We start from the raw sequence: 14,433 nt of genomic DNA on the forward strand, positions 1-14,433 counted from the left end.
AGACTTGACATGTTAAAAGGAGGGTGATGCTTGAAATCATTGTTCTTCCATTGTTAACCATGGTGACCTGCAAAGAAACGCGTGCAGCCATCATTGCGTTGCATAAAAAATGGCTTCACAGGCAAGGATTTTGTGGCTACTAAGATTGCACCTAAATCAACAATTTATAGGTTCATCAAGAACTTCAAGGAAAGAGGTTCAATTCTTGTAAAGAAGGCTTCAGGGCGTCCAAGAAAGTCCAGCAAGCGCCAGGATCGTCTCCTAAAGAGGATTCAGCTGCGGGATCGGAGTGCCACCAGTGCAGAGCTTGCTCAGGAATGGCAGCCGGCAGGTGTGAGCGCATCTGCACGCACAGTGAGGCGAAGACTTTTGGAAGATGGCCTGGTGTCAAGAAGGGCAGCAAAGAAGCCACTTCTCTCCAAACAAAACATCAGGGACAGATTGATCTTCTGCAGAAAGTATAGTGAATGGACTGCTGAGGACTGGGGCAAAGTCATATTCTCCGATGAAGCCCCTTTCCGATTGTTTGGGGGCATCTGGAAAAAAGGCTTGTCTGGAGAGAAGAAAAGGTGAGCGCTACCATCAGTCCTGTGTCATGCCAACAGTAAAGCATCCTGACACCATTCATGTGTGGGGTTGCTTCTCATCCAAGGGAGTGGGCTCACTCACAATTCTGCCCAAAAACACAGCCATGAATAAAGAATGGTACCAAAACACCCTCCAACAGCAACTTCTTCCAACAACCCAACAACAGTTTGGTGAAGAACAATGCATTTTCCAGCACGATCCTTAAATTTAGGGGTCCCTTTACCGTGGATTTGCTACGGATTCGCTCCGTTTTGCGAAATACGGAAAGTTTGCTGTTGCACAAGGCAGTATGGGTAGAATTTTCTCCCCCAGCCAGAATTTTCCGACGCCATTACACTCAGTGCGGTCAGTGCCAGCCTGAAGTTCTGCGAGTCACATGGAAAGTTGGAAACAGGTTGGTTGTGTGTAATGAGAATAGGAATGGAGTGCCACCTCTCAAACAAAATATATTGAGTTAAAACATGTTAAACACATGATAAGCACGTTTTCTGTTCATTTACGTCTGCATGGCGGGCGTTCTGTTCTGGCACCCCTCGCCAGACAGTCGCCTTTCCCCCATGAAATGTAGGACAAATTATTAGTTGGTTAATTTTGTCTCTAAGGTTTCTAGGTTTTTAGCAGCATTCCAACCGGAGCTATACAGGGTAGTGTGGCTCGCAGCTGAGCACGGGACCTTTGCTGCTAGCTGCGTTAGCACTAGCATGTCGGCTGCGCTTCCTAAGTACCGGGTATGTCAAAAGCCCATTTTTTGTTCCCCCTCGTACATTAAATTGGTCTCAATAGGCAGTTGGTAGTCGTGTGTGTTTCATGTCGACATCTGAATGTGTGCGTTTCGCGTAATTTTGAAGCGTGTGTGTGTGCAAATTAGCCACCTGTGTGTGTATTGTTATAGCTCGCTGTGTTACGTTACCATACAACTGAAAATGGCAATAATTAAAAGGGGTGATGATTAAGTAGAATCAGATTTCCCCTGTGCATTATAAGACTTTCCATTCCCTAAAGTGAAAAAAGCAGTGAGGAAAACATTGCAGCCCAAAGAGAGTGGCCCATGCAGCCCAAAACAGATTGCTTATTTGAAGGTATCTGAAAAGTGAATGTGCTTCACTGTGCTGATCTGAATTTATTGTTTTCATATTGATTCTGTCTATCCTTCACTTGGCAAATTCAATCTCTTAAACATGTTGACTTGTAACATTTGTGAAACACTGCCGAACACACAGAAATAATAATAATGTATTTTTTTTATGTGGCCATAGGGATTGCAGAAGGAAGCTTAACACATACAGTAGCCTTGCTGTGCATACTGTATGTCACGAGCACATGTAGACAGTAGGAGCACACAAACATGGAACCGCAATGTGTCTGTACAGTTAAAGTGCTCGTTTAATTTTTGCAGCAGTGAATATGCTGATCTTAAAACTTTAAAGCGTCATTTGAGTGGTCACATAGATGAGGGTTTGACTGTAACATGTCCCTTTGATGGATGTTCTAAGACATTCAATGTAAAGTCATCCTTTTTAACGCATATTTCCAGATACCATAAAGGGTGGGATGTTACCAAGATAGCCCCAGTTCATATATGTGAACTAACAGAACGGTCTTTCCAAGGTGAAGGATCACATGTAGAACCTGTAGAACTTGAAGAACCTGAAAGTTTTAACATTGATGCAGAACAAAGTGATAATTTCTGCAGTGATCAAGTGAAAGACAACTTCACAGAGAGTCTTGCTCAGTTTTACTTGGGTTTACAGGCAAAATATTTGGTCCCAGCCTCCACAATAACAGAAATAGCAAATTAAATGAGAACTATAAGTGATATTCAACAGGAATATACTGTGGATGCACTAGCCCGTGAACTGGGACAGTATGGTGTTCCAAAGGAGACTGTAACATCTCTTGGGAATAGTGTATACGAGCAGAGCCCTATGAACAAGGGACACAAGAGGCTGAAATATTACAAGTCACACTATGACTATGTTGAACCTGTTGAAGTCTTTCTTGGACGCAATCGCAGTGGCCAGAAGAGGCACTATCATTACATCCCAATACTGGAAATCCTCAAAGTAATTCTGAAACAGCAAGGTTTAGATCAGCACAGTCCTAGTTCAAATTCTGAAGATGATGTACTCTGTGATGTCACTGATGGGTGGGCCATCAAATCCAATGCCATGTTTTCCTCAGACCCAGACAGTTTAAAGGTAATGCTCTTTCAGGATGCTTTTGAGGTGGCTAATCCACTCGGATCTGCCAAGACAAAGCATAAAGTATTGGCTGTCTACTTCACACTTGGAAATTTTCATCCACACCAACGATCAACTGTTGATCAGATACAGTTGGCATTACTCTGTGTAGAGAAAGATTGCAAATACTTTGGAATGGATAAGATTTTCAATAAGCTAGTGTCAGACTTGTGTGAGCTGGAGGAAAGGGGCATATCTTTCAATGGAAAGATATATAAAGGCACTGTTGCGTGCATAATGGGAGATAATCTGGGCTCCCACATGATTGGTGGCTTTACAGAAAATTTCAGCACAGCTCAATATTTCTGCAGATACTGTTTGGCAACAAAAAGTGAATTTCAGTCGAACCCTCTCACAGTTTTCACTCATAGAAATCCAGCTGATCATAATGAGACTGTGCGATTTCTGGAAAGTAACGATGAAGTACACACTCATCACGGTGTGAAATGTGACAGTGTTTTCAACAAACTGTCCAACTTTCATGTGTCAGCCAGGCTTACCAGCTTGTTTAGCTCATGATCTGTTTGAGGGGGTAGTAGATTATGATTTGGCATTGTTTTTGCAGTTCTTAATCAGAATACAAAAAGTGGTTCAGTTATGAGGTTCTTGATGAAAGAACCAAATCATTTCCTGGTGAAAGCAGCGACAAGCTAAACACTATTCCCACTACAGGAGCAAGGCTTGGAGGGCATGCAGCCCAAAACAGGTGGCTTTTGAGATTCTTGCCTGTTTTGGTGCATGACACAATTGAAGATGCTGATAATGAAGTATGGGGACTGGTACTACTTCTGAGGGAGCTTGTTGAATTTGTCTGTGCACCTCGGCTATCAGAGTCGCAGATTGCTTTCATGAAGGGACTGATTGAACTGTATGTGGAATTGAGGCAAGAGCTATTTCCAAGAGTTCAACTTAGACCGAAACACCACTATCTGCTTCACTATGCACACTTGACTTTACAATTTGGCCCACTCATATATACTTGGACAATGCGCTTTGAATCAAAACATTCTTATTTTAAAAGGTGCATTAGGGCAAGTAAGAACTGCATAAATGTAACCAAGTCTCTGGCTGAACGGCACCAGTTGCTTCAGGCTTATCAGTCTTGTGGTACCTTGTTTAGTCCCCAGGTTCATGTCTCAGACTCAACACGGTTCTATCCAGAGCTCTATGACCAGAACATAAAGACAGTGTTTGAAGAATTTGATTTGAACTCAAGTAACTCAGTTGTCACAGAGAGAGTGCAGGTTAAAGGCACTACATATGCAAATGGAATGCTGGTCTTACTGAGCTATGCCAAAGGACAACTGCAGTTAGGACAAGTAGCAAGCATTTTTGTAAAAAATGATACTACTGTCCTACTTTTGCTTCGAGGGAAAACTGCCAGCTGGGTACCTGAGCTTGGACTCTATGAACTTGATGAAAATGCTTCTGACCTGTTCAGTTGCCATGATTTGAACAAATTTGATGATTATCATCCACTTTATTCTTACCAGAGAGGTACTCGGTGGCTCATTCCTCTTAAACACACACCAACATGGAACTTGTGAAAAACTATGTCAAGAAAGCAATGCCATCGCTCAGTAGCGATCAGATGGATACACTCATGGCTAAACTGGAGGAATTAGGAGTTCTCTCTGTAGATGACCTGAGCCTTGTGGACCCGGAGGACATTAAAGACACTCTGCCATTCATTCAGTGCAAAAGATTCGTCAGAGCTGTCAAAGCATTGGAAGCAGGTGAGTTTTTGCCCCTCTGTTTTAATGCAAGTTTTCTGAGACTACAAAGGTTGATTAAAAAAATGAAAAAAAAAGGTTGCCATCAGCTGTACATGGCAATAACTACCCTATAATTGGTTTTCGTAATTAGGTCCATTTGTATTCCTGGTGGACCCAAACTGGACATTGAGGACCAATGTATTAATTGATTCGTAACAATCATGATGTGTTTAATTTATGGAGATGTGTGTCATGTCATCCATAGATTCACAAGCTCCACTGCAGTTCACCAGGTCTGGCCCCTCAATCAACACCTGAGCCACAGAGATTTCAGCTGCCCTCAACACCACCTGAGACAGCCGACTCCCCATCCCAAGACACATATTCTGTACCATGGCACAAATTTCCCTCAAAAGTCATGGATGAGTTGCGTGAAAAGAAGTACATAATGGGGAAAGACAGACGAGAGATGGTTCGGATCGTCGCTGAAGATTACCTCCACAAACACCCAGGAAGACCTGGTAGACAAAAGCTGAGGGAACTTGCCAGTATGATTGTAGGACAATATCCTGCCTCCTTCAAGCTGACAGAGCCGTTTGGAAACAAACCTTATGCAAAAGATGGTTCTGAAACTGTCTTTCGTCAGCTGGAACACAGAATTGAAAATATGAAGAGGCCACAAAGCTCACTGAAGAGGCGAGCAGGGGGTGAAAATTCAACAAAGAAAAGGCCCAGGAATTCAGATCTGTATGGATGTGTGGCATGGGATCCAATCACTGAGGGGACTGTGTGTAGAGAAGACCTGCTGTCTAAACGAGATGACTTGAAACGTGCCTTTCAAACCCGCGATCTTCAGGTCTGTCTGCAATCATCCATTATTTTCTTGTGTTGTAAGGACACGTGAAATTGTAGGACACATTGTGAAATTGTAGATCATCTGACATCACTACGCCCATAGTCTGTTGAAATTGATACCCTGTTTTATTATTTTAATTGGTTAGTTTGACTAACTGTTCGACTGTTTGACTAACTGCCTCATATCTTTAGGAGTCATCTGTTCGAAAAATTGATGACTGAAACATATCCCATTCAGCGTGAAATCCTCAACGATGCTGATACCCCTATTGGCGTTGTAAAGGACGAGTGGCCGTTCCTGTTTGAAGTTCCTCACCTGTTTGATCTTTACAGAAAATCTCAGCACAGCTCAATATTTCTGCAGATACTGTTTGGCAACAAAAAGTGAATTTCAGTCGAACCCTCTCACAGTTTTCACTCATAGAAATCCAGCTGATCATAATGAGACTGTGCGGTTTTCTGGAAAGTAACGATGAAGTACACACTCATCATGGTGTGAAATGTGACAGTGTTTTCAACAAACTGTCCAACTTTCATGTGTGTCAGCCAGGCTTACCAGCTTGTTTAGCTCATGATCTGTTTGAGGGGGTAGTAGATTATGATTTGGCATTGTTTTTGCAGTTCTTAATCAGAACACAAAAGTGGTTCAGTTATGAGGTTCTTGATGAAAGAATCAAATCATTTCCTGGTGAAAGCAGCGACAAGCTAAACACTATTCCCACTACAGGAGCAAGGCTTGGAGGGCATGCAGCCCAAAACAGGTGGCTTTTGAGATTCTTGCCTGTTTTGGTGCATGACACAATTGAAGATGCTGATAATGAAGTATGGGGACTGGTACTACTTCTGAGGGAGCTTGTTGAATTTGTCTGTGCACCTCGGCTATCAGAGTCGCAGATTGCTTTCATGAAGGGACTGATTGAACTGTATGTGGAATTGAGGCAAGAGTTATTTCCAAGAGTTCAACTTAGACCGAAACACCACTATCTGCTTCACTATGCACACTTGACTTTACAATTTGGCCTACTCATATATACTTGGACAATGCGCTTTGAATCAAAACATTCTTATTTTAAAAGGTGCATTAGGGCAAGTAAGAACTTCATAAATGTTACCAAGTCTCTGGCTGAACGGCACCAGTTGCTTCAGGCTTATCAGTCTTGTGGTACCTTGTTTAGTCCCCAGGTTCATGTCTCAGACTCAACACGGTTCTATCCAGAGCTCTATGACCAGAACATAAAGACAGTGTTTGAAGAATTTTTGATTTGAACTCAAGTAACTCAGTTGTTCAGAGAGAGAGTTGCAGGTTAAAGGCACTACATATGCAAATGGAATGCTGGTCTTACTGAGCTATGCAAAAGGACAACTGCAGTTAGGACAAAATAGCAAGCATTTTTGTAAAAAAATGATACTACTGTCCTACTTTTGCTTCGAGAGGAAAAAACTGCCAGCTGGGTACCTGAGCTTGGACTCTATGAACTTGATGAAAAATGCTTCTGACCCGTTTCAGTTGCCATGATTTGAACAAATTTGATGATTATCATCCACTTTATTCTTACCAGAGAGGTACTCGGTGCTCATTCCTCTTAACACACACCAACATGGAACTTGTGAAAAAACTATGTCAAGAAAGCAATGCCATCGCTCAGTAGCGATCAGATGGATACACTCATGGCTAAACTGGAGGAATTAGGAGTTCTCTCTGTAGATGACCTGAGCCTTGTGGACCCGGAGGACATTAAAGACACTCTGCCATTCATTCAGTGCAAAAGATTCGTCAGAGCTGTCAAAGCATTGGAAGCAGGTGAGTTTTTGCCCCTCTGTTTTAATGCAAGTTTTCTGAGACTACAAAGGTTGATTAAAAAAAAGAAAAAAAAAAAAGGTTGCCATCAGCTGTACATGGCAATAACTACCCTATAATTGGTTTTCGTAATTAGGTCCATTTGTATTCCTGGTGGACCCAAACTGGACATTGAGGACCAATGTATTAATTGATTCGTAACAATCGTGATGTGTTTAATTTATGGAGATGTGTGTCATGTCATCCATAGATTCACAAGCTCCACCGCAGTTCACCAGGCCTGGCCCCTCATCAACACCTGAGCCACAGAGGTTTCAGCTGCCCTCAACACCACCTGAGACAGCCGACTCCCCATCCCAAGACACATATTCTGTACCATGGCACAACTTTCCCTCAAAAGTCATGGATGAGTTGCGTGGAAAGAAGTACATAATGGGGAAAGACAGACGAGAGATGGTTCAGATCGTCGCTGAAGATTACCTCCACAAACACCCAGGAAGACCTGGTAGACAAAAGCTGAGGGAACTCGCCAGTATGATTGTAGGACAATATCCTGCCTCCTTCAAGCTGACAGAGCCGTTTGGAAACAAACCTTTTGCAAAAGATGGTTCTGAAACTGTCATTCGTCAGCTGGAACACAGAATTGAAAATATGAAGAGGCCACAAAGCTCACTGAAGAGGCGAGCAGGGGGTGAAAATTCAACAAAGAAAAGGCCCAGGAATTCAGATCTGTATGGATGTGTGGCATGGGATCCAATCATTGAGGGGACTGTGTGTAGAGAAGACCTGCTGTCTAAACGAGATGACTTGAAACGTGCCTTTCAAACCCGGGATCTTCAGGTGGGTCTCCAATCATCCATTATTTTCTTGTGTTGTAAGGACACGTGAAATTGTAGGACACATTGTGAAATTGTAGATCGTCTGACATCACTACGCCCATAGTCTATTGAAATTGATACCCTGTTTTATTATTTTAATTGGTTAGTTTGACTGACTGTTCGACTGTTTGACTAACTGCCTCATATCTTTAGGAGTCATCTGTTCGAAAATTGATGACTGAAACATATCCCATTCAGCGTGAAATCCTCAACGATGCTGATACCCCTATTGGCGTTGTAAAGGACGAGTGGCCGTTCCTGTTTGAAGTTCCTCACCTGTTTGATCATGCATCTAAACTCCTTGGCTTCTCTGTACAAAACAAGCTGGCACAGGTGTGTTGTTACTGTTATTATTGTGCTGTGTTGCTCCATATGGAGAGAATTTTGTCTTTATTAATCAATCAAAAAAAGATTTGCAACCAAAAAGAGAGTTGAGACCAAAAAAGATAAACTGGCAACCAATCAAATAGAATAAATTGGATGAACAATCAAACAGAATAGATTTGAGACCAAAAATCAGGAAGTGGCAACCAAAAAAGCAGAACATTTGAGATCAAAACAGAACAGGTTGCAAATGAAAAAGAAATAATTCGAATTTTTTTTTTTTTAATTCTCTCCATAGCTGCATTTTTTGGAGGCCAAACGAAAATGAGTGTTAGTCTTATGTACCTGTACAAAATTAACACCTTGAACCTTGAACAGGAACTTTCCAAAAAAGAAAAGGGGATCAATGACTTCCTTGACTCCAAAGGGATGAAGACGGGCGAAGGTACAATACAGCTCATCTGTGGCATTGCAAAATACTTCAAGGAAGACTCTTATAAACTCTTCGACAAAAAAGAGGTAGATGTTGTAAATTTTAAACTGTGTGCAAGATAATTATTTGCATCCAGTGGTGAACCAAGTTACCAATCACAGTATGAAGTATAGATTCCCCTAATTGTGCTGCTGATATTCTCTATAAACTCTCTCTCTATAAACTATTTACAATAATGTCTGTGCTTAATGGCTACCTCTGTCTGATGAAGACACTAGCAGATAGTCAATTTGCCAGCAGGTTTGTGTGCACTGGAAACATTAATTCATGTGTCATGTCTGTCACCAAAACAGATCTCTGCAGATCCTGAAGTCGAACTCCCAGTGACCCCATGCATCCTAGTCAGAGGTTTGTAGTTAAATATTTTTTGTATCTCAGCGAGCAGTTTTATAAGCTGTTGTTTTGTCGTATTTATTAAAGAAATGTTTTGCTTGCCTTAAAATATAGGATTATTTTTTTTTGTACATGGTGCTCAGAATTGTTATTTTTTTTCTTTATCTTTTTTTTTATCTGTGTTAGGTGACCAGCAATTCAAGATTGCTCTTGATGGGTTACTTGTCATGACCACATCACCTCTCCCATTGTGGCCTTGAGCTACGTCTTCTCCATGTTTTATGTCTGCAACATCCAATACCCGGAGATGGCTTTTACTCTCGAATTCATGCAAAGGTATGCACTCATTGTTTGGAAATACTTTGTAAATGTGACTTTGCCGTGCCTTTCTGCACCCGACCTGCTTTTTGTCAATCTACACCAAACCCCTTTGTCTGAGATGTACAAGCTCAAAATGTGTCGCCACATGCTGTGAGCTTTTAGATCAGCTGTTATTGGCTTATGATCCCCCTGAATATGGATTTGTTCGTAGATTTCGTAGCTCCCTGTTGAAGACTATTGTTGGAATAAATGTCATATTTTTAAATATTGCAGGTAACATGCTTTTTGCTTTACATAGTGTCCCAAGTCAATCAAAGACAAAACAAACATAACATGATTCTAGTTGGGAAATGGAGCAAAAACATATTTTTCTTAGAATGGTTTCTTGACACAAAATTCGTTTGAGCTATCTCTTTAAAACCATTAGCACCTGAGACCAGGTTATGTCAGTGGTGGTCAAACCTTTTCATGTCAAAGACACACAAACTGAAATGTATTTGGCTGCAGACTCCAACCTCAAAATATGTTGTTCCAGGGACCCCCTCCAGAAGCAAAGACTAAACATATTCATTTAAAAAATAATACATGCTGGATTCATGCCCAAATGTTAATACTTTGATGTGTAACATGCACTGAATGTCACAGTTGCTCCACTCCATGTTTGAGTAAACCCCCAGGACAGTCCGTGTTCAAATGTGCTGTTACACCTTTTGATAGGACGATGCCAACTGTGTTTTCTATCCCCTTCTGTGTTCTGTGCATTTATAATATCCCTGCACACATGTTGAGGATGCATGCTGTCATGTGTTGGTGATAAGCAGACTTCTCGCCCTTGCAAAGATTTCTGTATATGCGCAGTGTGAATGCATGTGTCTTGAAAAGACAAAGGAAGAGATAAGCTTAGCCACTGGCACCAGCACCACAACAACATTGGGTACTAGACAGATGGTCAACTAGAATGATAGAGAGGTTCACACATAGGGGCATATTGAATGTGATGGCCGAACCTGTGGCCACACATTGATAAAGGACATCAACGCATTCATTCACGATACATATATTCATTTACATACTGATAGTTATTTTCTTCCTTTTTATTATTCATTTATATTTGAATTTATGGTATAGGATTTTAAGGTTTATGTATAAGAAAATCACTACACAGACTTTGTTTGACAAATTGCAAAGCTTTATTTATACATGTTAGTACTTCGTTCGTTGGTTTGGAGTGCACACTTACTGGCTTGCGTTGTACTATTTCTGTTTCCTTATCTTTGTTTCTATTTGAGTTTAAGTTACCGTGGCATGGAGGTTGGATGAATGGCGTTGACTCAGGTGTGTGTCTTTCCGTCATCGCGGTCTTGACTGACAAAAGGCTGAGGCGCGTGCGGCAGTCAATATTTATGGTCTGAGCATTCCACTGGACGATACCAACTGGATGCTATGTCATGGGGGGGTGAAGAAATGAAGTTATATTTCTGATTGGTTCCAATTTATTTTTAGTATTAATATTTGTTGTTTTGTATTATTAGATTGTTTTGTTTGTTACTCTATTTACTTTGATTAGATAACTTGTAACTAATTTGTTGGTTTATAAAGTGTTGATTGTATGTTTTCCCCTGTCTTGTTTAAGTGAGCTCACCGTCTGAGATAAATACCTGTCTGTTGTCTCATTTAGGGGGTTAGTTTTGTTCTGTTCAGTTCTTCTTAAGTTTCGTTATATTGAATTAAAACTTGTTTTGTTTACTTTATTAAAGTCTAGCTAGATTATTTGTTAGAATAAGTTGATTTATTTTGTAACTGAGACCTTTTTTTTATTTTTGAGTAAAATAAAAACCTTTTTTTTTTTTAAGTTAGCAATCCTGTGTCCTCGTGTCTTACTACTTGGCGATATCCGACATATGGTGGCAGCGGTGGGATGAGCCAGTAGAGGACACAGGTTTTTGTTTTTTTCCCCCCTCTTGTTTAATTATATTTTTTGAGGAGTTATGAGTCGACCGCCAAAGAAAGGAGTTCCTAAGCTTGCTCCAACTGAGCGAGAAGAAAGAGATGAGGAGAGGACTATAGACGAAGAGGTGTTTGATGGGGAAAAGGAGGCAGCAAGTAGAGAACCATCATTGGGTGATTTGACTGGCCTGTTTTCGAGCCCATTTATGGCGAAAATGGATGTCCGGGAGGCAGCAAGGAAGCAGGAGTATGGAGAACAGGAGCGACGATTTAGAGCTCTCCAACATCAATTCAGCTTATTACAGACTGAGGTCCAGGCATTAGAGGAAGCTCCCATTCCTCAGACACGTAAGGAACTCAGGTCCTTTCTGGGAATGGCGGGATTTTATAATCGTTTTATCCCTCACTTTTCTAGCAGGGCTGCCCTGTTGACAGATATGGTGGGGGTTCGATGTCCAAATCAATGCCAGTGGTCAGAAGAAAGGATGACGGCCTTTCGAGATATTCAATCGGCGTTAAGAGAAAATGCTGTGCTGTACAGTCCAGACTTTGATCAAGAATTTATTGTGCAGACGGATGCCTCTGAGAGGGGCATAGGGGCTGTGTTGTTACAGGGACCACCTGGTGAGCGACGGCCTGTGGCTTTCATTAGCCGCAAACTCTTTCCAAGGGAAGTCCGCTATTCGACAATAGAGAAGGAATGTTTGGCAGTTAAATGGGCCCTAGACTCCTTGAGATATTACCTACTTGGAAGGGAGTTCAAGTTGGAAACGGACCATAAAGCTCTCCAGTGGCTGGAAAGGATGAAAGATACCAATGGGAGGATCACACGGTGGGATCTGGCTATGCAGCCTTTCCGGTTCACTGTCCAGCACGTTCCGGGCAAGTCCAATGTGACCGCTGACTACTTTTCTCGTTGTATCCACGAGATGCCTGAAGGGAGGGGGTGTGTGATGGCCGAACCTGTGGCCACACATTGATAAAGGACATCAACGCATTCATTCACGATACATATATTCATTTACATACTGATAGTTATTTTCTTCCTTTTTATTATTCATTTATATTTGAATTTATGGTATAGGATTTAAGGTTTATGTATAAGAAAATCACTACACAGACTTTGTTTGACAAATTGCAAAGCTTTATTTATACATGTTAGTACTTCGTCGTTGGTTTGGAGTGCACACTTACTGGCTTGCGTTGTACTATTTCTGTTTCCTTATCTTTGTTTCTATTTGAGTTTAAGTTACCGTGGCATGGAGGTTGGATGAATGGCGTTGACTCAGGTGTGTGTCTTTCCGTCATCGCGGTCTTGACTGACAAAAGGCTGAGGCGCGTGCGGCAGTCAATATTTATGGTCTGAGCATTCCACTGGACGATACCAACTGGATGCTATGTCATGGGGGGGTGAAGAAATGAAGTTATATTTCTGATTGGTTCCAATTTATTTTTAGTATTAATATTTGGTTGTTTTGTATTATTAGATTGTTATGTTTGTTACTCTATTTACTTTGATTAGATAACTTGTAACTAATTTGTTTGTTTTATAAAGTGTTGATTGTATGTTTTCCCCTGGCCTTGTTTAAGTGAGAGCACCGTCTGTGATAAATACCTGTCTGTTGTCTCATTTAGGGGGTTAGTTTTGTTGTTTGTTCAGTTCTTCTTAAGTTTCGTTATATTGAATTAAAAATTGTTTTGTTTACTTTATTAAAGTCTAGCTAGATTATTTGTTAGAACAAGTTGATTTATTTTGTAACTGAGACCTTTTTCTTATTTTTGAGTAAAATAAAACCTTTTTTTTGTTAGCAATCCTGTGTCCTCGTGCCTTACTACTTGGCGATATCCGACATTGAAGAAAACAAATGTATGATTTTATTGAACTGCTCCACTCCTGTCAAGCCACACTACACGTGCAAACTTTGTCTGCATCTCACTTTTATTATAATTTTTTTTATTATTATAAGTTTTCTTTGGGATCAATCCTGAGCGAGGCTCCAAGGCAGAGAAGAAGGGGAAGAAACGGCACTTCATTCCTCCACAGGTGTGCAAGCTGGTTTCTCAGCTGAAGGAATTTGAATGCAAGCAGAAGGAATCTGAGTGGGCCATTTGAGCTGTTCTCAAAGCTCAGAAAATACCTTTTTGGACTGAATGTACACACACACACACAGGCAAATCCAAAAACATGGGGCTTGGGAGTAGAAATACAGATTTTTACAGTATTATGTGAGTTCAGATGTTTTAACTAGATGCCCACAACACACATGCTGCAGTTTCAAATCCCCCATGTTAAGGGGGAGGGAAGGTGGGCGATATTTGTCATTCCAGGTAGAGCTTTGCCTGTCAATGTGGAGTTGGAGGTGTAAGTTTTAAGTTTTATTTTTTGCAGAAATCTCTTTATGGCATGTTGCACAGAGTCATCCTTCTAAGGTCATGGTTGTTATTGCTGCACTGATGTTTTATAGAAAAGTTGTATAATGTAATACTTCTAATGTTCTATTTGTTTTTTGTAGAAAGGTCAGACACTGGTTGCAGAGCTCTGCCTGTCGGTGTGATATGTGGAGTTGGAGGTGTAGGTTTCTGCATCCTCCTGGAGGGGGCTCCTCATTTTGCACTGACAGGTGAGACAGCAACAGCAATGCTGGCAGTTTTATTGTCTTATTTTGTCAATGTCTTTAACAAATCCATTTGTTATTAATGCCTGTCAGCCTGTGGGTGCTAAAAAGTTGCTAGATTTGGCAGCTCCCAGTTAAAGGACATGGCTGTAGTTCTTTGAGAGAACAGCTGGTTTATGTATGTAAAATTGCTCTGAATGTGAAGGTGATGTTCTGAATGTTTTAATGGTTGTAATGTAAATATTGCAATTCATTCACCACAAAAAGTGCAATCACTTTAAAGCACTGGCAGCTGTTAAAGGAAATAAATAATTGTTGTGATTCTA

At 41.0% G+C, this 14,433-nt stretch overlaps 1 protein-coding gene and 1 long non-coding RNA gene across 3 annotated transcripts; both read left to right on the forward strand.

Moving 5' to 3' along the window:
• The first annotated feature begins 713 nt into the window (after positions 1 to 713).
• On the forward strand, positions 714 to 10,369 carry LOC109047691. Of its 2 annotated transcripts, XM_042733616.1 has the most exons (7): positions 714 to 982; positions 4,322 to 4,564; positions 7,447 to 8,036; positions 8,228 to 8,407; positions 8,777 to 8,917; positions 9,185 to 9,239; positions 9,411 to 10,369. In XM_042733616.1, the coding sequence occupies exons 2-7, from the start codon at positions 4,363 to 4,365 to the stop codon at positions 9,482 to 9,484; spliced, it is 1,242 nt and encodes a 413-aa protein (XP_042589550.1). In that variant the 5' UTR covers positions 714 to 982; positions 4,322 to 4,362; the 3' UTR covers positions 9,485 to 10,369. The 2 variants fall into 2 exon arrangements, with proteins under 2 accessions (XP_042589550.1, XP_042589551.1); XM_042733617.1 differs by lacking the exons at positions 714 to 982; positions 4,322 to 4,564 and adding an exon at positions 7,016 to 7,199 and having other exon boundaries at positions 9,411 to 10,365.
• A 16-nt stretch (positions 10,370 to 10,385) lies between these two features.
• On the forward strand, positions 10,386 to 14,433 carry LOC122138857. Its single transcript, XR_006155840.1, has 2 exons — positions 10,386 to 10,539; positions 13,351 to 14,433. It is a non-coding gene; the product is annotated as an uncharacterized LOC122138857 (long non-coding RNA).

This window comes from Cyprinus carpio, chromosome B11 (genome assembly GCF_018340385.1).
Source record: "Cyprinus carpio isolate SPL01 chromosome B11, ASM1834038v1, whole genome shotgun sequence".
Taxonomy (NCBI): domain Eukaryota; kingdom Metazoa; phylum Chordata; class Actinopteri; order Cypriniformes; family Cyprinidae; genus Cyprinus; species Cyprinus carpio.